Below are 27,322 nucleotides of genomic sequence, written 5' to 3'. Positions count from 1 at the left end.
GGGGCAGGGTGACATAAAAGCCACGCCCACAAGGCGGGACCGCGCGTACAAGTCTCCTCCTCATTGGCTGGAATCGCCGTCACTCAGAGCGTGGCGGGAGTGGGCGCCGCTTTCTCTAATTGGCGGAGCCCAGTGGCGAGGGGCGGGGACACGCGCGGGTCTCTTCTCCTATTGGCTGTTTCTTCGCGCGTGGGAGCCAATAACCGCCGGCCTCACGCAAGGGGCGTGGCCAACTGGCTGAGGTGTCACTCAAAGTCCAGACAGCCAATAGGAGGCCGGGATTGGCTGAGGGCCCGCCCATGGGGGCGGGGTCACTACGCTGGGGACGGGACCCCCCAAAATTCCCCCCAAAAAGCCCCAAAATCCACCCAAAATCCTCCCAAAAAACCCCAAAATCCACCCAAAATCCTTCCCAAAAACCTCAAAATCCTCCCAAAACCATCCAAGAGTGACCCCAAACATTCAGGACCCCCCTAAATCCAGGATTCCCCAACCCTCTCTTCAATTCCCCCACAAAATTCCCCCACGACGCTCCAACCAAAAATTCCAATATTTATAGAAAGTTCACGAAAAAAAAAAACAACAACATAAAATGGGGGGTGAGGGGGGGAAGAAACCTCCAGAAATTTTGGGGGGTCCCAGGGGAGGGAGGGACCCCAAATTTTCCCCCCTTGAGTCGAGAACTCCCAAAAAAAACTCCCCCAAAATCCAAATTCTGATGAATAATGGGGGGGATGAATTGGGGTAGGGGGGGATTTTGGGATTCTCCAGGAATTCAGGGAGGGATTTGGGGGTCCCAGGGGGCTCAGGGCGGGGTGGGGACCCCACTTTTGTCCCCCTTGACCTTGAGGAACTCGGCCATACTGGAGAAATATTTCTGGTTGGCCTCGGCCACTTTCTTCTCGGCCGCCTGCGGGTTCACGATCTCCAAACCCTGGGGAGGGGTCCCAGGGTGATTTTTGGGGGGTCCCCGAGGGAAGCAGGGAACCCCCTCCCAAAATTTTACCCTCCTTGAATCTCCTTCATCCCCTAAATTTTAACTGGGAGCCCCCAAATTCCAGCTGGGAATGCTGAAAATCCTTCAAATTCTCACTGAATTTTTTTGGGTTCCCCCCAAATTCCACTGAAGACCCCCCCAAACCTCCTCAACCCACCCCCCAAATCCCTCCAAGACCCCCCAAAATCCCTCAAGACACCCCAAAATCCCTCTTGGGACCCCCCAAACTTGCTCAAGACCCCCCCAAATCCCTTCAGGACCCCCCAAATCCCATTTGGGACCCCCCAAAATCCCTCCAGAAACCCCCAAATCTCACCAGGGACTGCCCAAAATCCCATTTGGAACCCCCTAAATCTCCTCTAAACCCCCCCAAATCCCTCCAGGCACCCCAAAATCCCCCTTGGGACCCCCCAAACTCCCTCAAGACCCCCCCAAATCCCTCCAGGACTCCCCAAATCCCATTTGGGACCCCCCAAAATCCCTCCAGGAACCCCAAATCTCCTCTAAAGCCCCCAAACTTCCTCAAGACCTCCCCAAATCCCTTCAGGACCCCCAAAATCCTACTCAAGACCCTCTCAAATCTCCTCTAAATGCCTCAAAATCCCTCCAGGAAACCCCAAATCCCATTTGGGACCCCCCAAAATCCCTCCAGGAACCCCCAAATCTCCTCTAAACCCCCCCAAATCCCTCCAGGAACCCCCAAATCCCACCTGGGAACCCGCAAACTCGCTCAAGACCCCCCAAATCCCTCCAGGACCCCCAAAATACCACTCAAGACTCCCCCAGATCCCTCCAGGACCCCCCAAATCCCTCCAGAACCTCCAAAATCCCACCTGGGACCCCCCAAAATCCCTCCAGGACCCCCAAACTCATTCAAGACCCTCCCAAATCCCTCCAGGAACCCCCAAATCTCCTCTAAACCCCCCCAAATCCCTCCAGGACTCCCCAAATCCCATTTGGGACCCCCCAAAATCCCTCCAGGAACTCCAAAATCCCACTCAAGACCCTCCCACTCCTCCCTAAATGCCTTGAAATTCCTCCAGGAACCCCAAAATCCCACCTGGGAACCCCTAAACTCCCTCAAGACCCCCCCAAATCCCTTCAGGACCCCCAAAATCCCCCTTGGGATCCCTCAAATCTCCTCTAAACTCCCCCCAAATCCCTCCAGGCACCTCAAAATCCCATTTGGGATCCCCCAAATCTCCTCTAAATCCCCCAAATCTCCTCAAGACCCCCCCAAATCCCTCCAGGAACCCCAAAATCCCACTCAAGACCCCCCAAACTCCCTCAATACCCCCCCAAATCCCTCCAGGACCCCCAAAATCCTACTCAAGACCTCCCAAATCTCCTCTAAATGCCCCAAAATCCCTCCAGGAAACCCCAAATCCCATCTGGGACCCCCCAAACTTGCTCAAGAACCCCAAAATCCCTCCAGGACCCCCAAACTCATTCAAGACCCTCCCAAATCCCTCCAGGACCCCCCCAAATCCCTCCAGGACCTCCAAAATCCCACTCAAGACCCCCCCCAAATCTCCTCAAGACCCCCCCAAATCCCTCCAGGACCCCCAAAATCCTACTCAAGACCCCACAAATCTCCTCTAAATTCCTCAAAATCCCTCTAGGACCCCTCAAAATCCCCCCAAGCCCCCTCCCCACCTGCAGGGGGGTGAAGGCCACGCTCGAGGCCGTGCCCGAGCTCCGGTCCCGGATCGTGGATTTGCCCCCGTAGACCACGCTCTGCTTCTGCAGGGTCCTCTGGGGAGCGGTAATTAGGGGTTAATTATGCTAATTAGGGGTTGAATATATTAATTAGGGGTTGATAAACCTGATGGGAGGGGTCAGGCACCTGTAGGGTTTTGCTGATCCGGGCCTTGGTGGCCTCGTTGACCTGGGTCTGGCGCACGCGGCCGCTGCCGGCCTTGCCCAGGTGGCCCAGACTGAAGCCCAAATCCTCCTGGTAGGCGTCCTCCTCGATCTGAGGGGAAAATGGGGTTAAAAAAGTGAAAAAGAGGCAAAAAAGGAGTGAAAAATGGGTTTTGGGGGGGTTAAAATGGGGTTAAAGGGGGGGGAAATGGGGTTCGGGGAGTCCCGGGGGACTCTTCCTTGATCTGAAGGATAAATGGAATTAAAAATAGGAAAAATGTGGAAAAAGGAGTGAAAAAGGGGGAAAAGGAGTGAGAAATGGGCAAAAAGGAGTGAAAAATGGGTTTTGGGGGAGGTTAAACAGGGTTAAAGGGGAGAAAAATGGGGTTCAGGGAAAGGGATAGGCTCTCCTTTAATCTGAGGGGGAAATAGAGAAAAGTGGGATAAAAAAAAATGGAAAAGAAGTAAAAATTGATAAAATAATAGGATTTAGGGGTGCTAAATATGGTTCAATAAGAAAAAATTTGGTTAAAGGGGAGAAAAACGAGGTTTGTGAAGTTCCAGGTAGCCCAGGCCAAAGCCCAGGTCCTCCCGCTAGGCCCCATCCTTGATCAGAGGAAAAAACCAATAAAAAATAAGATAAAATATGAGAGAAATGTGTAAAAATGAGTAAAACTAGTTAAAATAATGGAATTTAGTCGTGTTTAAATGGGGTTTAATGAGAAGAATTTGGGATAAAGGGAGGAAAATGGGGTTTGGGAGCTCCCAGGTGGCCTAGGCCAAAGCCCAGGTCCCCCTGAAAAGTCTCTTCTTTAATATGACAAAAACAGTAAAAAATGGGATAAAAACGGGCAAAAAAATAGAAAAATGGGTAAAAACAGAGAAAATAATGGGTTTGGGGGTGTTAAAATTTATTTCAATGAGAAAAATTTGGGGTAAAATGGGGAAAAAAGGGTTTAGGAGTCCCAGGCCGAAGCCCAGGTGCTCCTGGTAGGCCTCATCCTTCATCTGAGGGAAAAATAGTGAAAAATGGGGTAAAAAATGGGAGAAATAGCTAAAAATAGATAAAAATAAATAAATTAATGGGATTGGAGCTGTTAAAATTTGTATTAATGAGAAAATTTTGGTTTAAAGGGGGGAAAATGAGATTTGTGAGGTCCCACTCAGCCCAGGCCAAAGCCCTGGTAGGCCTCATCCTTGATCTGAGGGAAAAATGGGATAAAAAAAGGGAAAAATCGATAAAAATGGGTAAAAATTGGAATTTTGGTGTCCCAGGAAGTTAAAAAACTGGATTTGGGTGGTTTAATTAGGGTTAATTAGGGTTAATTACCTCCCCAAAGCTCATCCTGTTGGCCTGTTTTCGGATCTCTGTCAGCCCCAGGCGCTCCTTCATCTTCCGGTACCTGCATTAATTAGGGACTAATTAGGGGTTAATTAGGAAGTATTTAGAGATTATTTATTGCAGGATTAATTAAGGAGCAATTAAGGGGTTGATTGAGGATTAATTGGGAGGTAATTAAGGAGATAACTGGGATGGAGTTCATTGGGGGTCATTAGAAGTAAATGGTGCTTAATTAGGGATTGAGGCAGATAATTAACAAAAAATCAGAAGTTGATTAGGGGGTTAATTAGAGATTTTATTAGGAAAAAGTGAGAGTTTATTAGGAGGCAATTAAGGCAGTGAATTAGGGATTAATTACAGGTCAATCAGGGGCTTAACTAGGGATTGAATAGAAGCTGATTAGAAGTTCATTAGCATCAATTAAGAAAAAAATGGGGGATTAATTAGGGGTCAATTAGGGTGCTAATTAGGGGTTAAACAGGAATTAATTGAGAATTCTTTAGGAGTTATTTGGGGCTTAGTTACAAAATAATTAGGGCCTAATCTAGGATTAATTAGGGCTTAATTGGGGATTAATTGGGAGCAAATCAGGGATTAATCAGACATTAATTAGGGCTTTATTAGGGAATTAATTATGGATTAATTGGAGATGAACTGGGCATTACATGGAAGCTTTGCTTGGGGGTCAATCAGGGATTAACCAGGAGCCAATTAACAACTAATCAATGCTAATTAACACTTAATCAGGTGTCAATTAGGGTTTCATTAGGGGGTTAATTATGGATTAATTGACAGAGAACTGGGCATTAGATGGAAGCTTTGCTTGGAGGTCAATCAGGGATTAACCAGGAGCTAATTAATAACTAATTAACACTAATTAATGTAATTAACATTAATGAACTCACCGCCTGCCCCCTCTTTTCTTCCTCTGCCCGTCCAGCGGCGCCGGCAGCGGCTTCACCTGCTTGACCGGGGGCGGCTCCTGCCACTTGTCGAACTTGCGCTCGATCTCCTCCTTCAGCTCGTACCCCACCTAAAAATTGGGGATTTGGGGAAAATATGGGAAAATTTGGGATTTTTTTGGGGTTTTTTAGGGATTTTTTTGGGGTTTTTTAGGGATTTTTGGGGGATTTTTTTTTTGATTTTGGGGTTTGTGCCACTTGTCGAACTTGCGCTCGATCTCCTCCTTCAGCTCGTACCCCACCTAAAAATTGGGGATTTGGGGAAATTTGTGGAAAATATGGGAAATTTTTTTGGATTTTTTGGGATTTTTTTGGGATTTTTGGAGATTTTTTTGGGATTTTTTGGGATTTTTTTGGGATTTTTTTGGTATTTTTGGCGATTTTTTGGGGATTTTTGCCTTTTTTTGGCGGATTTTTGAGGGGTTTTTGGGGGGATTTTTTGAGAATTCTGGATTTTTTGGGGATTATTTAATGATTTTTTTGGGATTTTTTTGGGGTTTTTTAGGGATTTTTGGGGGATTTTTTGGGATTTTTTTGGATTTTTTTGGGATTTTTTGGGATTTTTTTTGGAATTTTTTGGGATTTTTTGGGATTTTTTGGGGATTTTTTGGGATTTTTTTGGGGATTATTTAAGGATTTTTTGGGGATTTTTATGGGGATTTTTGGGGATTTTTTTGGGGATTTATGTGGGATTTTTTGGGATTTTTGCGGTTTTTTAAGTGAATATTTAAGGGATTTTTGGGGGATTTTTGGGATTTTTTTGAGAATTTTGGGGATTTTTTGGGGATTTTTTGGGGGATTTTTTTTGATTTTTTGGGGATTTTTTGGGGGTATTTTTGGGGAAGTTTTTGGGACTTTGGGGGATTTTTTGGGGATTTTTTGGAGACTTTTTTGGGATTTTTTGGGGAATTTTTTTGGTTTTTTGGGGAGAATTTTTGGGGGATTTTTGGGGAATTTTTGGGGATTTTTTGGGGGATTTTGGGGGATTATTTGGGGAATTTTGGGGGGATTTTTGAGGAATATTTTGAGGATTTTTTTGGGGATTTTTTTTATTTTTGAGGGGATTTTGGGGGGATTTTTGGGGAATTTTGGGGGATTTTTTGGGAGATTTTTTGTGATTTTTTGGGAATATTTTGGGGATTTTGGGGGGATTTTTTAAAATTTTTTTTATTTTTGGGAGGATTTTGGGGGGATTTTTGGGGATTTTTAGAGGATTTTTTGGGGATTTTTGGGGATTTTGGGGATTATTTTGGGGAATTTTTGAGGATTTTTTTGTGATTTTTGAGGGAGACTTTTGGGGAATATTTTGGGGATTCTTTGGAAGATTTTTGAGATTTTTTTGGGATTTTTTGGGGATTTTTTGGGAGTATTTTGGGGATTTTGGGTGGGATTTTTTTTGGATTTATTTTATTTTTGAGGGGATTTTGGGGGATTTTTTGGGAGATTTTTTGCGATTTTTGGGGAATATTTTGAGGATTTTTTGGGGGATTTTTTTGGTTTTTTTTTTATTTTTGTGGCGATTTTTTGGGGATTTTTTAGAGGAATTTTTGGGGGATTTTTAGGATATTTTTTGGTATTTTTTGGGGTGATTTTGGGGCTGACCTTGCCGTCCTGGCTCTCGTGGAAGCTGTCCACCCGCGCCGCCAGCGTGCACTTGGCGGCCACCAGCCGAGCTGCCTTCCTCCTCAGGTCCTGAATTTGGGGGCACAAAACTCAGAATTATCTAAAAATCCAAAATTTGGGGTGCAAAAAACTGAGAATCACCAAAACATCCAAAATTTGGGGTTCAAACAACTCAGAACATCCAAAAAATCCCAAATTTGGGGTGCAAAAAACTCAGAACATCCAAAATTTGGGGTTCAAACAAGTCAAAACCACCTAAAAAGCCCAAAATTTGGGGTCAAAAAACTCAGAATCACCAAAACATCCAAAATTTGGGATTCAAAAATTCAGTACATCCAAAATTTGGGGTTCAAAAAACTCAAAACCACCAAAAAAATCCAAATTTGGGGTTTAAACAATTCAGAACATCCAAAATTTGGGGTTCAAACAACTCAGAATCACCAAAAAATCCAAAATTTGGGGTTCAAAGAGCTCAGAATCCTCTAAAAATCCCAAATTTGGGGTTAAAAAAAACCTCAGAATCATCAAAAAAATCCAAAATTTGGGGTTCAAAAAACTCAAAATCACCAAAAAAATTCAAATTTGGGTTGCAAAAAACTCAAATTCCCCCAAATTTGGGGTTCAAAGAGCTCAAATCCCCCAAAAATCCCAAATTTGGGGTTCAAAACACTCAGAATCACCTAAAAAACCCAAAATTTGGGGTTCAAAAAATTCAGAATTCTCTAAAAACCCCAAATTTGGGGTTCAAAGAGCTCAGAATGCCCCAAAAACCCAAAATTTGGGGTTCTAAAAATCTCAAATTTGGGGTTCAAAGAGCTCAAATCCTCCCTAAAAATCCCAAATTTGGGGTTCAAAAAACTCAGAATCATCAAAAAATTCTCAAATTTGGAGTTCAGAGAGCTCACAGCCCTCAAAAATCAAAAATTTGAGATTCGAAGAGCTCAGAACTCCCCAAAAAATTCCAAATTTGGGGTTCAAAAAACTCAGAATCACCAAAAAATCCCAAATTTGGGTTGCAAAAAACTCAAAAATACCTAAAAAACCCCAAATTTGGGGTTCAAACAATTCAGAACATCCAAAATTTGGGGTTCAAAAAACTCAGAATCACCAAAAAAATCCAAAATTTGGGGTTAAAAGAACTCAAAAACACCAAAAAATCCCAAATTTGGGGTTCAGAGAGCTCAAAATCCCCTAAAATTTTTTTTTTATTTTTTGGGGGATTTTTTTGGTTTTTTTTGGGTTTTTAATTTTATTTTTTTGGTTTTATTTTTTTTTTTTTCCACTCACAGGAGGCAGAGATTGCACAATATCACTGTGATAAATAAATCCCAAATTCGGGTTTTTTTGGGGTTTTTTTATTGGATTTTTTTTGTTTTTTGGGGTTTTTTTGGGGGGATTTTTTTGGAGTTTTTTTTGGGGTGGTTTTTTAAAATTTTTTTATTTTTTTTTTGACTCACAGGAGGCAGAGACTGCACAATATCACTGTGATAAATAAATCCCAAATTTGGCTTTATTGGGGGATTTTTTTTTTATTTTTTGGGTTTTTTTGGGGGGATTTTTTTGGGGATTTTTTTTTTAACTTTTTTTGTTTTATTTTATTATTTTTTGACTCACAGGAGGCAGAGATTGCACAATATCACTGTGATAAATAAATCCTGTGTGGGGCAGAACCGAGGTGGAGGAAAATCCCGAGAGCGTTCGGCGCTGAGCTCCCAGCAGGAGAATGTTACAGGCTGGGAGCTTGGAGAGAGGGGTCAGACCCCCTGCAACACCTGAAAAAACATAAAAATAAATCAGAAATTATCCTAAAAACAGCCTAAAATAATTCCTGAAATATCCCTGAAATATCTCAAAAAATACTCCAAAAATCCCAAAAAAAATCCTTAAAATATCTCAAAAAATTCAAAAAAAATCCCAAAAAAAATCCAAAAAAATCCCCAAAAAATGCCTCTAAAATCCCCAAAAAAACAGACCAAAAATCCCATAAAACACCCCAAAAATATTCTAAAAAAAAATCCTAAAATATCCTAAAAACAGACCCTAAAATATCCTAAAAACCCAGCAGGAGAATGTTACAGGCTGGGAGCTTGGAGAGAGGGGTCAGACCCCCTGCAACACCTGGAAAACACAAAAATAAATCAGAAATTATCCCTGGAATAGCCTAAAATCATCCCTGAAATATCCCAAAAAACACTCAAAAAATAAAAAAAAAATCCCTAAAATATCTCAAAAAAATCCAAAAAAAAATCCCTAAAATACCCCAAAAATTCCCCAAAAATCAGCCTCAAAACCCCATAAAACAGCCCAAAAAATCCCTGAAATATCCTAAAATAATCCCTGAAATATCCCAAAAATAGCCCCAAAAAATCCCTAAAAATATCCTTAAAATATCCCAAAAAAATCCCAAAAAAATCCCAAAAAAATCCCAAAAAAATCCCCAAAAAATCCCCAAAAACCAGGCCAAAAAATCCCATAAAACACCCCAAAAATATTCCTGAAATATCCTAAAAAAAATCCTAAAATATCCTAAAAACAGCCCCAAAAAATCCCTAAAATATCCTAAAAACCGCCCAAATTTCATTTTTTCCTGGGGATTTCGGGGGTTTTTTGTGGGGATTTTGGGTTTTTCTCACTGTAATTTTATTTTCTATTAATTTTTTGCTCACCCATGATCTTGGCAGCCGTGGAGCCCCCAGGATGAGGGACAGGTTGGGGTCGATTTTGGGATTTTTTAATGGAAATTTTGTATTTTTTCACAGAAATTTTGTATTTTTTCACAGAAATTTCAGGGTTTTTCTGGGAATTTCAGGGTTTTTTTTCACTGTAATTTTAAATATTTTTATTTTTTGCTCACCCATGATCTTGGCAGCCGTGGAGCCCCCAGGATCAGGGACAGGTTGGGGCCGATTTTGGGATTTTTTAATGAAAATTTAGTATTTTTTCACAGAAATTTTGAATTTTTTCACAGAAATTTCAGGGTTTTTTTCTGGGGAATTGGGTTTTTTTAATGGCAATTTTTAAAAAATTTTTTTACATTTTTAAATTAATTTTTCCTGGGATTTGGGTTTTTTTCATGGAATTTTTGTATTTTTTCACAGAAATTTTGTATTTTTTCACAGAAATTTTGTATTTTTTCACAGGAATTTCAGGTTTTTTCACAGGAATTTTGGGATTTTTCCCCTGTAATTTTATTTTTATTAATTTTTTGCTCACCCATGATCTTGGCAGCCGTGGAGGCCCCCAGGATCAGGGACAGGTTGGGGTGATTTGACGATTTTTTTAATGGAAATTCTGTATTTTTTCACAGAAATTTCAGGTTTTTTTGTGGGAATTCGGGGGTTTTTATGGCAATTTTTTTCTTAAATTCTGTTAGATTTTTTTATTATTTTTTCCTGGGAATTTAGGTTTTTTTAATGGAATTTTTGGGGTTTTTTAATGGAAATTTTGTATTTTTTCACAGAAATTTTGTATTTTTTCACAAAAACTTCGTGTTTTTTGTAGGAATTTCAGGTTTTTTCTCACTACAATTTTATTTTTATTAATTTTTTCTCACCCATGATCTTGGCAGCCGTGGAGGCCCCCAGGATGAGGGACAGGTGGGAGCGATTTTGGGATTTTTTAATGGAAATTTTGTATTTTTTCACAGAAATTTTGTATTTTTTCACAGCAATTTCAAGGTTTTTTCATGATAATTTTTTTTAAATTTTTTTTGGTTTTTAAAAATTTTTTCCTGGGAATTTGGGATTTTTTAATGGAATTTTTGGGGATTTTTAATGGAAATTTTGTATTTTTTCACAGAAATTTTGTATTTTTTCACAGGAATTTCAGTTTTTTTTGCAGGAACTCCATTTTTTCTCACTATAATTTTATTTTTATTAATTTTTTGCTCACCCATGATCTTGGCAGCCGTGGAGGCCCCCAGGATGAGGGACAGGTTGGGGTTGATTTTGGGATTTTTTAATGAAAATTTTGTATTTTTTCACAGAAATTTCAGGGTTTTTTGTGGGAATTCAGGGTTTTTTTAATGGCAATTTAAAAAAAAAATTTGTTAGATTTTTAAATTAATTTTTCCTAGGAATTTAGGTTTTTTTAATGGAATTTTTGGGATTTTTTAATGGAAATTTTGGGTTTTTTTAATGAAAATTTTGTATTTTTTCACAGAAATTCCTGGTTTTTTTGCAAGAACTCCATTTTTTTTCACTATAATTTTATTTTTTTGTGTTTTTTTCTCACCCATGATCTTGGCAGCCGTGGAGGCCCCCAGGATGAGGGACAGGTTGGGGGCGATGAACGACATCCGCGACTCCACGTACTCGTAAATCCTCAGCTTGGCCCCGCTCAGCGCCAGCGCCATGTCACAGGCATCTTCAATCCTGGAGAGCTCTTCTTCTGATAATTGCTGCCTGTAGAGAGCACAGAAACCCAAAATCAGCCCCAAAATCAGCACCAGGGACCCTAAAAACCCCAAAATCAGCACCAAAATCAGCTCCAGGGACACCAAAAACACCAAAATCTGACCCTGGAAACCCAAAAATCAGCTCCAGGGACACCAAAATCAGCTCCAGGGACACCAAAATCAGCTCCAGGGACACCAAAAACACCAAAAACTGACCCTGGAAACACAAAAATCTGACCCTGGAAACCACAAAATGAGCTCCAGGAACACCAAAAATCTAAAAAACTGACTCTGGAAACCCCAAAATCATCAAAAATCAGCTCCAAGGACCCCAAAAACCCCAAAAATTAATCCTGAAAACCCCAAAATGAGCACCAGGGACCCCAAAAATACCAAAAACTGACCCTGAAAACACCAAAAACATCAAAAATCAGCTCCAGGGACACCTAAAAACCCCAAAATCTGACTCTGGAAACCCCAAAAACATCAAAAATGAGCTCCAGGGAAACCAAAACCCCCAAAATCTGACCCTGGAAACTCCAAATGAGCACCAGAAACCCCAAAAATCAACCCAAAAACCATCCTAAAAATCTAGAAAAAAAACCTGAAAATCCCAAAAATCACCCTAAAAACGCCCAAAAACCCTCAAAAATTCCCCAAATTGAATCTTGGCAACCCCAAAAATTTGAAATTTTGGTGACCCCTGGGTGGTGGAGGCTGTCACGCTGAGCACCGTGATGGTGGCATCAGGATCTGCCCCAAAAATCCCAAAATTCCCAAAACCTGCCCTAAAAACCCCCCCAAAAAAAATCTCCCTGAAAACCCCCAAATCACCCCAAAACCCCAAAATCCACCCCAAAAATCCACCCTAAAAAATCCCAAAAGATTCCCCTGTATTCAGGCCTGGTGACCTCAAAAATCACCCCAAAAATTCCCCAAAAATCCTAAAAATCCCCTAAATTCCTTCAAATTCAGGCCAGGTGACCTTAAAAAACCATCCTAAAAATCACCAAAATCACCCAAAAAAAATCCCAAAATCCACTCTGAAATCCCAAAAAAATTCTCCAAATTCAGATTGGGTAATCCCCAAAACCGCCTGAAAAATCAAAAAAAAATCACCTAAAAAATCACCAAAAAATCACCTTAAAAACCACAAAAAATCATTTTAAAAATCAAAAAAAAATCCCCAAAAATTCCCAAAAATCCCCCAAAACCCTCAAATCCCCAAAGTCACAAAACTGTCCCAAAACCCCCAAAAATTCCCTAAATTCAGACTGGGAAACCCCAAAATTCACCTGAAAAATTAAAAAAAATTTCCAAAAATCACCTTAAAAATCCCCAAAACATCCCAAAAAATTCCCAAAAAAATCCCATAAAATCCCCAAAAATTCTCAAAAATCCTAAAAATCCCAAAACGCCCCAAAAACCCCAAAATTCCCCCAAATTCAGAGCGGGAGACCCCAAAAATCACCCGAAAAATCCCAAAAATCACCTTAAAAATCCCCAAAAAATCATTTTAAAAATCCCAAAAAAATCCCAAAAAATCCCAAAAAATCCCCAAAAATTCCCAAAAACCCCAAAAACCCCAAAAACCCCAAAATTTGGGAATTTGACCCCTGGGTGGTGGAGGCTGTCACGCTGACCACCATGATGGTGGCGTTGGTCAGGATCTGCTGAACGTTCTCGTTGTTCTTGCATTTGTCCAGGGAATTGCCCAATTCCTGCAAATCAATTCAAATTTAAATTAAAATATTCCAAATTTAACGCAAAATAAACCAAAATTCCACCCAAAATATAAAAAAAATCCTCAAATTTAACCCAAAAAACCCCAAAATCCAAACCAAAAAATTCCAAAATTTAACCCAATTCCTGCCAGGATCACCCCAAAAATATAAAATTAACCCCAAACAAATTAAAATTTAAATTAAAATATTCCAAATTTAACCCAAAAAACCCAAAATCCAACCCAAAATATCCCAAAAATCCCCAAAATCCACCTCAAAAAACCCAAAATCCAACCCAAAATATTCCAAAATTCATCCCAAAAATGAGTGAGGGGAGAGAAAACACAAAATTAACACCAAATAAATTCAAATTTAAATTAAAATATCTCAAATTTAACCCAAAAACCCCCAAAATTCACCCAAAATATAAAAAAAATCCTCAAATTTAACCCAAAAAACCCCAAAATCCAAACCAAAAAAATTCCAAAATTTAACCCAATTCCTGCCAGGATCACCCCAAAAATATAAAATTAACATCAAATAAATTCAAATTTAAATTAGAATATCACAAATTTAATCCAAAAAACCCCAAAATTCAACCCAAAATATCCCAAAATTCCACAAAATTCAACCCAAAAAAACCCAAAATTCACCCCAAAAATTCCCAGATTCACCCAAAAATGGGTGAGGGGAGAAAAAACATAAAATTAAACTCAAATAAATTAAAATTTAAATTAAAATATTCCAAATTTAACCCAAAAAACCCAAAATTCAACCCAAAATATCCCAAAAACCAACCTCAAAAATCCAAAATCCAACCCAAAAAATTCCAAAATTCAACCTAAAAATTCCCAGATTCACCCCAAAAATGGTTGAGGGGAGAAAAAACATAAAATTAACACCAAATAAATTAAAATTTAAATTAAAATATTCCAAATTTAACACAAAAAACCAAAATTCAACCCAAAATATCCCAAAAATCCCCAAATTGACCCCAAAAATTCCAAAATTTAACCCAAAAATTCCCAGATTCATCCCAAAAATGAGTGAGGGGAGAGAAAATATAAAATTAACACCAAATAAATTAAAATTTAAATTAAAATATTCCGAATTTAACCCAAAAAAACCAAAATTTAACCCAAAATATCCCAAAAACCAAGCCAAAAAATCCAAAATCCAACCCAAAATATCCCAAACTTTAACCCAAAAATTCCCAGATTCACCCCAAAAATGAGTGAGGGCAGAGAAATCACAAAATTAACACCAAATAAATTAAAATTTAAATTAAAATATTCCCAATTTAACCCAAAAAATCCAAAATTCAACCCAAAATATCCCAAAAATGCCCAAAATTCACCCCAAAAATTCCAAAATTTAACCCAATTCCTGCCAAAACCACTCAAAAATGGGTGAGAAGGGAAAAAAATATTAAATTAAAGTAAAATAAATTAAAATTTAAATTAAAATATCCCAAATTTAACCCCAAAAAACCCAAATTAAACCTAAAATATCCCAAAAATCCCCAAAATTCACCCCAAAAAACCCAAAATTCACCCCAAAAATTCCCAGATTCACCCCAAAAATGGGTGAGGGGAGAGAAAACATTAAATTAAAATACAATAAAGTAACATTTACCCAAAAATCTTCAAAATTCACCCCAAAAAAAACCAAAATTCACCCCAAAATATTCCAAAATTTAACCCAAAAATCCCCAAATTGACCCCAAAAACCCAAAGTCCAACCCAAAATATTCCCAGATTCACCCCAAAAATGGGTGAGGGGAGAGAAAATATAAAATTAACACCAAATAAATTAAAATTTAAATTAAAATATCTCAAATTTAACCCAAAAAACCCAAAATTCAACCCAAAAATCCCCAAATTTACCCCAAAAAATCCAAAATCCAACCCAAAAAATTCCAAAATTCAACCCAAAATACTCCAAAATTTAACCCAAAAATTTCCAGATTAACCCCAAAAATGGGGGAGGGGAGAGAAAATAAAAAATTAAATCCAAATAAATAAAAATTTAAATTAAAATATTCCCAATTTAACCCAAAAAACCCAAAATTCAACCCAAAATATCCCAAAATTCACCCCAAAAACTATTATTTTTGGATTATTTGAGGTTATTTTTGGCCGTTTTTTTGGTTTATTTTTGGGTTATTTTAGATATTTTTTTGGATTATTTTTGTTTATTTTTGGGTTATTTTGGATATATTTGGGTTATTTTGGATATATTTGGGTTATTTTGGGTTATTTTTTGTTTATTTTGGGCTATTTTTGGGTTATTTTTGGGTGTTTTGTCCATTTTTAGGTTATTTTTGGCTGGTTTGGGGTTTATTTTTGGGTTATTTTTTGTTATTTTGGATTATTTTGTTTATTTTAGGTTATTTTAGATTTATTTTTTGTTTATTTTTGGTTATTTTTGGTTTATTTTTTGTTATTTTTGGTTTATTTTTGGGTTATTTTTGATTTATTTTTTATTTATTTTTGGTTTATTTTTGGCAGGTTTTGGGTTTATTTTTGGTTGATGCCTGGTTATTTTGGATTATTTTTGGTTTATTTTGATTTATTTTGATTTATTTTTTGTTTATTTTTCATTATTTTTGGTTTATTTTTGGTTATTTTTTGCTATTTTTGGGTCACTTTTCAGTCATTTTTGGGGTGTTTTGGGGTTATTTTTGGCTGTTTTTGCTTTATTTTTGGTTTATTTTTGCTTATTTTGATTTTTTTTAGCTGTTTTTTGGTTATTTTTGGATTATTTTGATTTATTTTGATTTACTTTAATTCATTTTTTGTTTATTTTTGGTTATCTTTGGTTTATTTTTGGTTTATTTTTGGCAGGTTTTGGTTGATTTTTGGTTTATTTTTATTTATTTTGATTTATCTTGGTTTATTTTTATTTATTTTTATTTATTTTGATTTATTTTTTGGTTGTTTTTGGGTTTTTTTGGTTTATTTTTGGTTTATTTTGGGTTATTTTTGGCAGGTTTTGGGTTTATTTTTGGTTGCTGCTTGGTTATTTTCGTTTATTTTAGATTATTTTTGGTTTATTTTGATTTATTTTCATTTATTTTGATTTATTTTAATTTATTTTGATTTATTTTTGGTTTATTTTTTGTTATTTTTGGTTTTTTCCCCACCTTGACAGTCCTGATGTAATCGAGCGCGTTGGGCACCAGCGACTCCAGCTCAGGGAATCTCTTGGAGTATTTGTCCCTGATGAATTTGTGGATGATGTCTGGGGGACAAAAAACCAAAAATTAACCCAAAAAAATCCCAGAAAAAAATCCCAAAAAAATCCCAAAAAAGTCCCAAAAAAATCCTAAAAAAATCCAAAAAAAATCAAAAAAAAATCCAAAAAAATCCCCCAAAAAATCTCAAAAATTCTAAAATTAATCAAAAAAAAATCCCAAATTAACCCCAAATCAGTTCTTGTCCCTGATGAACTTGTGGATGATGTCTGGGGGACAAAAAACACAAAATTTAACCCAAAAAAAAATCTTAAAATCAACCCCAAAAAAATCCCAAAAAAATCCCCCAAAAAAACCCCAAAAAATCAAAAATAATTCCCCAAAAAATCCCAAAAAATCCCAAAAAATCTCCAAAAAATCCCCAAAAAAATCCCCCAAAAAACCCCCAAAAAATCTCAAAAAAATAAAAAAAAATCCCCCCAAAAATAATAAAAATAAAAAAATAATAAATAATAATAAATAAATAAAAATTTAAAAATCCCCAAAAAATCTCGAAAAAATCCCCCAAAAAAATCCCAAAAAAATCCAAAAAAATCCCAAAAAAATCCCAAAAAAACCCCCAATAATCCCTAAAAAATTCCCAAAAAATCCCAAAAAAATCCCCAAAAAATCCAAAAAAATCCCTAAAAAATCTCAAAAAAATCCCAAAAAATCCCAAAAAATCCCAAAAAATCCCAAAAAAATCCAAAAAAATCCCAAAAAATCAAAAATAATTCCCAAAAAAATCCCAAAAAATCCCAAAAAATCCCCAAAAAATCCCAAAAAAATTCCAAAAAATCCCCAAAAAAAATCCCCAAAAAATCCCAAAAAAATCCCAAAAAATCCCAAAAAATCCCCAAAAAAATCCCCAAAAAATCCCAAAAATTCCCCAAAAAAATCCCAAAAAATCCCAAAAAAATTCCACAAAAAATCCAAAAAAATCCCTAAACATCCAAAAAAAATCCCAAAAAAATCCCAAAAAATCCAAAAAAATCCCAAAAAATCCAAAAAAAAATCCCCAAAAAAATCCCCAAAAAATCCCAAAAAATCCCCCAAAAAATTCCATACAATTCCCCAAAAAATTTCCCCCAAAAAAATCCCCCCCAAAAAACCCCAAAAAATCCCAAAAAACCCCAAAAAATCCCAAAAAAATCCCAAAAAATCCAAAAAAATTCCCAAAAAATCCCAAAAAAATCCCAAAAAATCCAAAAAAATCCCCAAAAAAATCTCAAAAAAATCCCCCAAAAATTAAAAAAAATCCCAAAAAAATCCCAAAAAATCCCAAAAATTCCCCAAAAAATCCCCAAAAAACCCCCAAAAAATCCCCCAAAAAATCCCAAAAAATTCCCAAAAAATCCCAAAAAATCCCCCAAAAATTCTATAAAATTCCCCAAAAATTCCCCCCAAACCCCCCCACTCCTCACTGAGCTCGTTGTCGATCTCCACGGTCAGGTTGTTGGCGTCCACGATCACTCGGTACTCGGGGGCGGCTTCCACGGGGCCCAGAACTGCAAAAAAATGGGAAATTCACCCAAAAATCCACTGAGAAATCCTAAAATCCACTGCAAAATATCCCACAAAATATTCCACAAAAAATCCCACAAAAATCCCCACAAAAATCCCCAAAAATTCCACAAAAATCCCCAAAAAATCCCCAAAAATCCTACAAAAAACCCCACAAAAAATCCCCAAAAATCCCAAAAAAATTCCACAAAAATTCCACAAAAAATCCCACAAAAAATCTCCAAAAAACCCAAAATACTTTCCAAAAGAAAACCCAACACCCCCCAAAAAACCCCAAAAAATTCCCCAAAAACCCCCAAAATTCCCCCCCAAAAAAATCCAAAATCCCCCAAAAATCCCCAAAAAAATCCCCAAGAAAATCTAAAAAAAAAAAATCCCCCAAATTGGGGCTCCCAACACCCAAAAATCCCAAATTTTGGGGGAATATCAGGGGTCAGGGGTCAAAGGTCATGGGGTCAGGGGGTCAATGATCAGGGGTCAGGGGTTAAGGGTCAAAGGTCAGGTGCAAAATGTTAAAGGTCAAAGGTCAGGGGGTTAGGGGGTCAAGGGTGATGGGTCAAAGGTTAAAGGTCAAATGTCAAGGTTCAGAGATTAAAGGTCAAAGGTCAAAGATTGGCATCAAGGAACAAAGGTCAGGGGACAAAGGTCATGGGAGTCAAAGGTTAAAGGTCAAGGGTCAGAGGTTAAAGGTCAAGGGTCAATGGTTAAAACAAAACGTCATGTGTCAAGGGTTAAAGGTCAAAGGTCAGGGGTCAAAGATCAACAGTCAAGGGTAAAAGGTTGAAAATCAAGGGTCAAAGGTCAGGGGTCAATGCTTAAAGGTCAAGGGTCGGGGGGTCAAATATTTAATGTCAAGTGTCCAGGGTCAAAGGTCAAGGGTCAGATATTAAAGGTCAAAGGTCTGGGTCAAGGATCATGGGTCAAAGGTTAAAGGTCAAGGGTCAGATGTTTGAGGTTAAAGGTCAGGGGTCAAGGATCAAATGTTGGTGGGTCAAAGGTTAAAGGTCAAGGGTCAGAGGTTGTGTTCGAAAGTTAAAGGTCAAAGGTCATGAGTCAAGGGTCAGAGGTCAGGGGTCAAGGGTTGGGGTCAAAGATCAGGGGCTCAAAGGACAATTTTGGGGATTTTTGGGGCATTTTTTTGTTTTTTCTTGGGGGGTTTTTTGAATTTTTGGGGAATTTTGGGTTTTTTTTTTATTTTGGGGATTTTTGGGGCATTTTTGGGGTTTTTTGAGGATTTTTTGGGAAGTTTTTTGTTGTTTTGGGGTTTTTGGGGGGGGGGTTGGGGATTTTTCAGGAATTTTGAGGAATTTTTTGGGTTTTTTTTAGGGATTTTTTGGGATTTTTTGGGGATTTTTTGGGATTTTTTGGGATTTTTTGGGATTTTTTGGGGAGGTTTTTTGAATTTTTTTGGGGATTTTTCGGGATTTTTTGGGATTTTTTGGGGGATTTTTTGGGGGTTTTTTTGGGATTTTTTGGGGGATTTTTTGGGGGATTTTTTGGGATTTTTTGGGGTTTTTTTGGGATTTTTTGGGGTTACCTTCGGCCGCCTTCGGCTGCTTCCCGATGTACTCCTCGATTTTCTGCATGATCTCAGCAAACTGCAAAAAAAATCCCAAATTTGGGGAGGTTTGGGGATTTTGGGAGGGATTTGGGATTTGGGGATTTTTGGGACTTTTTTGGGGATTTTTTTTGGGATATTTTTGGGATTTTTTGGGGGATTTTTTGGGATTTTTTGGGATATTTTTAGGTTAATTTGGGGGTAAATTTGGGAAATTTTTGGGATTTTTTTTTTGACATTTTTGGGATTTTTTTGGGATTTTTTGGGGATTTTTTGGGCTATTTTTGGGAATTTTTTTTTATTTTTTTGGAATTTTTTGGGGTATTTTTTGGGGTATTTTTGGAATAAATTTCAGATATTTTGGAAAATTTTTTTGTATTTTTGGGACATTTTTGGGATTTTTTTGGGGATATTTTTGGCATAAATTTGGGATATTTTTGGGGTATTTTCGGGATATTTTGGGGATTTTTTGGGATATTTTTTGGGTATTTTTGGAATAAATTTGGGATATTTTTGGGGTGTTTTAGGTGATATTTCTTAAATATTTTGGGGATTTTTGGGGATTTTTTGGGGTAAATTTAGGATAGTTTTGGTGTGGTTTTCAGGACATTTTAGGGTTAAATTTGGGATATTTCTGGGACATTTTTGGGATTTTTTTTTATTTTTTGGGAGTTTTTGGGATATTTTTTGGGGTAAATTTGGGACATTTCTGGGATATTTTTGGGAATTTTTAGAATAAATTTGGGACTTTTTTTTTTAATTTTTTTTGTATATTTGGGACATTTTTGGGATTTTTTTGGGGTATTTTTAGGATATTTTTGGGATTTTTTGGGGGATTTTTTGGGGTATTTTTGGAATAAATTTGGGATATCTAGAAAAATTTTTTTTGTATTTTTGGGACATTTTTGGGATTTTTTGGGGATATTTTTGAGATCTTTCTGGGATATTTTTTGGAAATTTTTTTGTATTTTTGGGACATTTTTGGGATTTTTTGCGGATTTTTTTTTTATTTTTTGGGATAAATTTGGGATATTTCTGGCATATTTTTGGGATATTTTTGGGGTGGTTTTTGGGTTAAATTCAGGATATTTTTGGGGTGTTCCAAGGGATATTTTTGGGTTAAATTTAGGGTATTTTGGGGTTAAATTTGAGATATTTTTGGGATATTTTTGGGGTTGTTTTTGGGATATTTCTGGGATATTTTTGGTTATTTTTGGGATATTTTTGGGGTTGTTTTTTAGATATTTTTGAGATTTTTTTGGGGGTGGTTTGAGAGATATTTTTGGGATTTTTTGGGACATTTTTAGGGGATTTTTTTGAGATTTTTGGGGATTTTTTGGGTAAATTTGGGATATTTTTGGGATGGGTTTTGGGATATTTTTTGGTATTTTTGGGATATTTTTGGAGCAGTTTGGCGGATATTTCTGGGTTAAATTGAGGATATTTTTGGGCTGTTTCAGGGATGGTTTTTAGGATATTTTTAGGATAAATTTTAGATATTTTTGGGTTAAATTTGGGATATTTTGGGGTTAAATTTGGGATATTTTTGGGATATTTCCTGGATATTTTTGGGATGGTTTTTGAGTTAAATTCAGGTTATTTTGGGGGCAGTTTGGGAGATATTTCTGGGATATTTCTGGGACGTTTTTTGGGTGTTTCAGGGATATTTTGGGGGGATTTTTTTGGGTAAATTTGGGATACTTTTGGAGCGGTTTGGGAGATATTTAAGGGATATTTCTGGGATATTTCTGGGACATGTTTTGGGTGTTTCAGGGAATATTTTTGGGTTAAATTCAGGATATTTTGGGGTTAAATTTGAGATATTTTTGGGATTTTTTGGGTAAATTTGGGATATTTTTGGAGTGATTTCTAGGATCTTTTTGGGGTACATTTGGGATATTTTAGGGGCAGTTTGGGGGGTATTTTTGGGTTAAATTCAGGATATTTCTGGGACATTTTTTAGGTGTTCCAGGGGATATTTTAGGGTTAAATTTTGTATATTTTTTGCTCTCTCACCACTTTAGACTCCCACAATTTGGTGGTGCTCCTGGGGATATTTTTGGGATTTTTTTTGGAATTTTTTGGGATTTTTTGGGGATTTTTTAGGGATAATTTTGGGATATTTTTGGGATATTTTTGGGGTGTTTCAGGGATATTTCTGGGACATTTTTTGGGGGTTCCAGGGGATATTTTGGGGGATTTTTTGGGGATTTTTGGGATATTTTTAGAGTGGTTTGGGAAATATTTCTGGGATATTTCTGGGATATTTTTGGGATGTTCCAGGGGATATTTTTGGAATTTTTGGGGGATTTTTTGGGGACATTTCTGGGATAATTTTGGGGTTGTTTTTGGGGTATTTCTGGGATATTTCTGGGGTGTTTTAGGGGATATTTTTGGGATTTTTGGGGGGGGGATATTTTTGGAGCAATTTGGGAGATATTTTTGGGATACTTTTGGGTTATTTCTGGGATATTTTTGGGATGGTTTTTGGGTTAAATTCAGGATATTTTTTGGGTGTTCCAGGAGATATTTTTGGGGGATTTTTTTGGTATCTTTGGGATATTTTTGAAGCGGTTTTTAGGATCTTTTTTGGGATTTTTTGGGATATTTTTGGGATGGTATTTAGGATATTTTAGGGTTAAATTTTGTATATTTTTTGCTCTCTCACCGCCTTAGACCCCCATAACTTGGCGATGCTCCGCACGGACTCGGCGGCCTCCCCCGGCTCCGGCTCCTCGCGCACGTCCTCGATCGGGGGCTCCTCCCCCCCCTCGGAGCCTTCGGCCTCGTCCTCCTCCCCCGCGGCCTCCTCCAGATCGGCCAGCAGCTCGTCGGCCAGCGACATGGCGGGGGCTGGGGGGGCTCAGGGATCCAACTGGGAGCGCTGGGAGCACTGGGAGGGCTCAGATCCCCAAACTGGGAGCACTGGGAGCGCTGGGGGGGCTCAGAGAGCCAAACTGGGAGCACTGGGAGGGCTGGGAGGCTCAGGGATCCAAACTGGGAGCACTGGGAGCACTGGGAGCACTGGGAGCACTGGGAGCACTGGGAGAGGAGAGAGGGATCAGACTGGGAGCACTGGGAGCACTGGGAGGGCTCAGGGATCCAACTGGGAGTGCTGGGAGCGCTGGGAGGGCTCAGGGATCCAACTGGGAGCGCTGGGAGCACTGGGAGGGCTCAGAGATTCCAAACTGGGAGCACTGGGAGCAGAGACAGGGATCAAACTGGGAGCGCTGGGAGCGCTGGGAGGGCTCAGGGATCCAAACTGGGAGCACTGGGAGGGCTCAGGGATCCAAACTGGGAGCACTGGGAGGGCTCAGAGATCCAAACTGGGAGCACTGGGAGGGCTCAGAGATCCAAACTGGGAGCACTGGGAGGGCTCAGGGATCCAACTGGGAGCACTGGGAGCACTGGGAGGGCTCAGAGAGCCAAACTGGGAGCACTGGGAGCACTGGGAGGGCTCAGAGAGCCAAACTGGGAGCGCTGGGAGGGCTCAGAGATCCAAACTGGGAGCGCTGGGAGGGCTCAGAGATCCAAACTGGGAGCACTGGGAGCACTGGGAGGGCTCAGAGATCCAAACTGGAAGCACTGGGAGGGGAGAGAGGGATCAAACTGGGAGCACTGGGAGCGCTGGGAGGGCTCAGATATCCAAACTGGGAGCACTGGGAGCAGAGACAGGGATGAGACTGGGAGCACTGGGAGAGGAAAAATGGGGCCCCAATCCCCAAACTGGGAGCACTGGGAGCAGAGGCAGGGATCAAACTGGGAGCACTGGGAGGGGAGACAGGGCTCAGACTGGGAGCACTGAGAGAGGGAAAGCGGGGCCCCAATCCCCAAACTGGGAGCACTGGGAGCACTGGGAGGGGACACAGAGCCCAAATCCCCAAACTGGGAGCACTGGGAGCACTGGGAGCACCGGGCAAAGCCCTCAGACTCCTCCGCTCCCCCCCGAGCCCCTCCCCGCCCTCAAATCCCCCAAATTTCCCTCAAATCCCACAAATTTCCCTCAAAATTCCCCCAAATTTCCCTCAAATCCCCCCAATTTCCCTCAAATCCCCCGAATTTCCCTCAAAATTCCCTCAAATTTCCCTCAAATCCCCCAAATTTCCCGAATTTTCCCTGAATTTTCCCCTCCGTTACCTCCCGCTCCGGCCGGTCGCGGTTGCGATGACGTCACTTCCGCTCGCGGCGCGCCCGCTGAGGCGGCACTTCCGGCTGGGCGCTCTCGCTGTGACGTCATCACCGCGCGCCCGCCGTGTCCCCTCCCCTCCCCCCCCTCAGGCGGGGGCTCCGCGCTCCGGGCCCGGCCGAGCCCGCCGGGAGTGACGTCATCGGGCGGTGCGTGACGTCACAGGGCGGGGGGAACCGGGAGGGACTGGGGGGGGACTCGGGGGCACTGGGATGGACTGGGAGCGAGGATTGGGGGGACTGGGATGGACTGGGAGCCACTGGGGGAGACTGGGAAGGGTGATGAGGGGGCACTGGGATGGACTGGGAGAGACTGGGAGGGACTGGGAGCGAGGACTGGGGGAACTGGGATGGACTGGGAGAGACTGGGAGGGACTGGGGGGCACTGGGAACCACTGGGATGGACTAGGGGGGAAGACTGGGAGCCACCTGGAGTCACTGGGATGGACTGGGAGCCACTGGGATGGACTGGGAGAGACTGGGAGGGACTGGGGGGGACTGGGAGCCACTGGGATGGACTAGGGGGTAGGACTGGGAGCCACCTGGAGTCACTGGGATGGACTGGGAGAGATTGGGAGGGACGACTGGGATGGACTGGGAGGCACTGGTGGGGACTGGGAGCATTGGGATGGACTGGGAGCCACTGGGAGTGAGGACTGGGAGAGACTGGGAGCCACCTGGAGTCACTGGGAGGGACTGGGAGCCACTAAGAGAGACTGGGATGGACTGGGAGCCACTGGGAGGGACTGGGAGAGACTGGGAGGGACTGGGAGCAGGACTGGAGGGGACTGGGAGCCACGGGGAGAGACTGGAAGCCACTGGAAGTCACTGGGGGGGGACTGGGAGGCACTGGGAGGGAATGGGGGGCACTGGGAGGGACTGGGGGGGGACTGGGAGCCACTGGGAGCCATTGGGATGGACTGGGAGAGACTGGGAGGCACTGGGGGAGACTGGGAAGGGTGATGAGGGGGTACTGGGAGGGACTGGGAGAGACTGGGAGTCACTGGGAGGGATTGGGAGCCACTGGGAGAGACTGGGAGCGAGGACTGGGGGGACTGGGATGGACTGGGAGAGAGTGGGAGCCACTGGGATGGACTGGGGGGGACTGGGAGAGACTGGGAGCCACTGGGATGGACTGGGAGTGAGGACTGGGGGGGACTGGGAGAGACTAGCATGGACTGGGAGCTACTGGGAGCACTGGGAGGAACTGGGAAGGGTGAGGAGGGAGAACTGGGAGGGACTGGGATGGAATGGGAGAGACTGGGAGCCACTGGAAGAGACTGGGAGAGCGGGGGACGGGGCACTGGGACGAACTGGGAGCACTGGAAGGAACTGGGAAGGATCTGGAGAGGCACTGGGAGCACTGGGAGAGATCAGAGAGGGACTGGGGGGCACTGGGAGGGGCCTGGGATGAATTTGGGGTCCCCAGGGTGGATTTGGGACCCCCAGAGTGAATTTGGGGTCCCTGAGGGTGGATTTGAGACCCCCAGGATGGATTTAGGGACCCCCAGGGTGGATTTGGGACCCCCAGGATGGATTTAGGACCCCCCATGTAAATTTGGGGTCCCCCCGTGTAAATTTGGGGTCCCCAAGATTAATTTGGGACCCTCCCATGTAAATTTGGGGTCCCCAGGCTGAATTTAAGGACCCTCAGGATGCATTTGGGACCCCCCATTTAAATTTGGGACCCTCAGAGTGGATTTGGGACCCTCAGGATGAATTTAGGACCCCCCCATGTAAATTTGGGGTCCCCCTGTGTAAATTTGGGACCCCCAGGATGAATTTGGGATCCCCCTGTGTAAATTTAGGACCCCCCATGTAAATTTGGGGTCCCCAGGATGAATTTGAGACCCCCAGGATTAATGTGGTGTCCCCTAGGATGCATTTTGGGGTCCCCAGGATGAATTTAGGATGCCCCATGTAAATTTGGGATCCCCCTGTGTGAATTTGGGGTCCCCCCGTGTAAATTTGGGACCCCCAGGATGAATTTGGGACCCCCAGGATGAATTTAGGACCCCCCATGTAAATTTGGGGTCCCCCCGTGTAATTTTGGGGTCCCAGGATGATTTTGGGACCCCTCCATATAAATTTGGAGGTCCCCAGGCTGAATTTGGGATCCCCCTGTGTGAATTTGGGGTCCCATTTAAATTTGGGACCCTCAGGGTGGATTTGGGGTGCCCAGGATGAATTTGGGACCCCCAGCATGAATTTAGAACCCCCCCGTGTAAATTTGGGGTCCCCAGGGTGGATTGGGGATCCCCCTGTGTAAATTTAGGATGCCCCCATGTAAATTTGGGGTCCCCCCTTATGGATTTGGGACCCCCAGGATGAATTTAGAACCCCCCATTTAAATTCGGGGTCCCCAGGATAAATTTGGGACCCCCTATATAAATTTGGGGTGCTCTATGTAAATTTAGGACCCCCCCATGTAAATTTGGGGTCCCCAAGATGAATTTAGGACCCCAGGATGAATTTAGGACCCTGCTATGTAAATTTGGGACCTTCAGGATGAATTTAGGACCCCCCCATGTAAATTTGGGGTCCCCCTGTGTAAATTTAGGACCCCCCATGTAAATTTGGGGTCCCCCCATGTAAATGTGGGGTCCCCCCCTTGTACATTTGGGGTCCTCAGGATGGATTTGGGACCCCCAGAGTGAATTTGGGGTCCCTGAGGGTGGATTTGAGACCCCCAGGATGGATTTAGGGACCCCCAGGGTGGATTTGGGACCCCCAGGATGGATTTAGGACCCCCCATGTAAATTTGGGGTCCCCCCGTGTAAATTTGGGGTCCCCAAGATTAATTTGGGACCCTCCCATGTAAATTTGGGGTCCCCAGGCTGAATTTAAGGACCCTCAGGATGCATTTGGGACCCCCCATTTAAATTTGGGACCCTCAGAGTGGATTTGGGACCCTCAGGATGAATTTAGGACCCCCCCATGTAAATTTGGGGTCCCCCTGTGTAAATTTGGGACCCCCAGGATGAATTTGGGATCCCCCTGTGTAAATTTAGGACCCCCCATGTAAATTTGGGGTCCCCAGGATGAATTTGAGACCCCCAGGATTAATGTGGTGTCCCCTAGGATGCATTTTGGGGTCCCCAGGATGAATTTAGGATGCCCCATGTAAATTTGGGATCCCCCTGTGTGAATTTGGGGTCCCCCCGTGTAAATTTGGGACCCCCAGGATGAATTTGGGACCCCCAGGATGAATTTAGGACCCCCATGTAAATTTGGGGTCCCCAGAATGAATTTAGGACCCCCCCATGTAAATTTGGGGTGCTCTATGTAAATTTAGGACCCCCCCCCATGTAAATTTGGGGTCCCCAGGATGAATTTAGGACCCCAGGATGAATTTAGGACCCCCCCATGTAAATTTGGGGTCCCCCCATGTAAATGTGGGGTCCCCCCATTTAAATTTGGGACCCTCAGGATGAATTTGGGAGCCCCCAGGATGAATTTAGGACCCCAGGATGAATTTAGGACCCCCCCATGTAAATTTGGGGTCCCCCCATGTAAATGTGGGGTCCCCCCATTTAAATTTGGGACCCTCAGGATGAATTTGGGAGCCCCCAGGATGAATTTAGGACCCCCTATGTAAATTTGGGGTCCTCAGGATGCATTTGGAACCCCCTGTGTAAATTTGGGACCCCCAGGATGAATTTGGGACCCCCCATTTAAATTTGGGTCCCCATGATGAATTTGAGACCCCCAGGATTAATGTGGTGTCCCCTAGGATGGATTTGGGGTCCCCAAGATGAATTTGGAACCCCCCACTTAAATTTGGGACCCTCAGGATGAATTTAGGACCCCCATTTTAATTTGGGACCCCCCCTTTCCCCCCCAGCCATGGCCGGGGTCTCGTTCGAGGAGTTCTCGGCGCCGCCGGGCTCGGAGCTGGCGCTGGAGCCGCTCT

General features: G+C 41.5%; 1 protein-coding gene across 1 annotated transcript; it reads right to left on the bottom strand.

The window, feature by feature from the left end:
* Window positions 1–538: 538 nt before the first annotated feature.
* On the bottom strand, window positions 539–23,476 carry PRPF31 (pre-mRNA processing factor 31). The gene is made up of 14 exons (XM_033084095.2): window positions 23,362–23,476; window positions 21,893–22,077; window positions 19,204–19,264; window positions 17,567–17,650; window positions 16,053–16,150; window positions 12,798–12,904; window positions 11,021–11,190; window positions 8,402–8,559; window positions 6,767–6,856; window positions 5,108–5,235; window positions 4,191–4,263; window positions 2,844–2,972; window positions 2,654–2,752; window positions 539–934 (listed from the first exon to the last, which is right to left on the bottom strand). The coding sequence occupies exons 1-14, from the start codon at window positions 23,459–23,461 to the stop codon at window positions 806–808; spliced, it is 1,611 nt and encodes a 536-aa protein (XP_032939986.2). The 5' UTR covers window positions 23,462–23,476; the 3' UTR covers window positions 539–805.
* Between the last annotated feature and the right edge of the window lie 3,846 nt (window positions 23,477–27,322).

The sequence above is a fragment of the Catharus ustulatus genome, chromosome 35 (assembly GCF_009819885.2).
Source record: "Catharus ustulatus isolate bCatUst1 chromosome 35, bCatUst1.pri.v2, whole genome shotgun sequence".
NCBI classification, from domain to species: Eukaryota; Metazoa; Chordata; class Aves; order Passeriformes; family Turdidae; genus Catharus; species Catharus ustulatus.
Note: the sequence above shows the minus strand (reverse complement) of the source record. Positions and strands in the feature narration are given on the sequence as shown.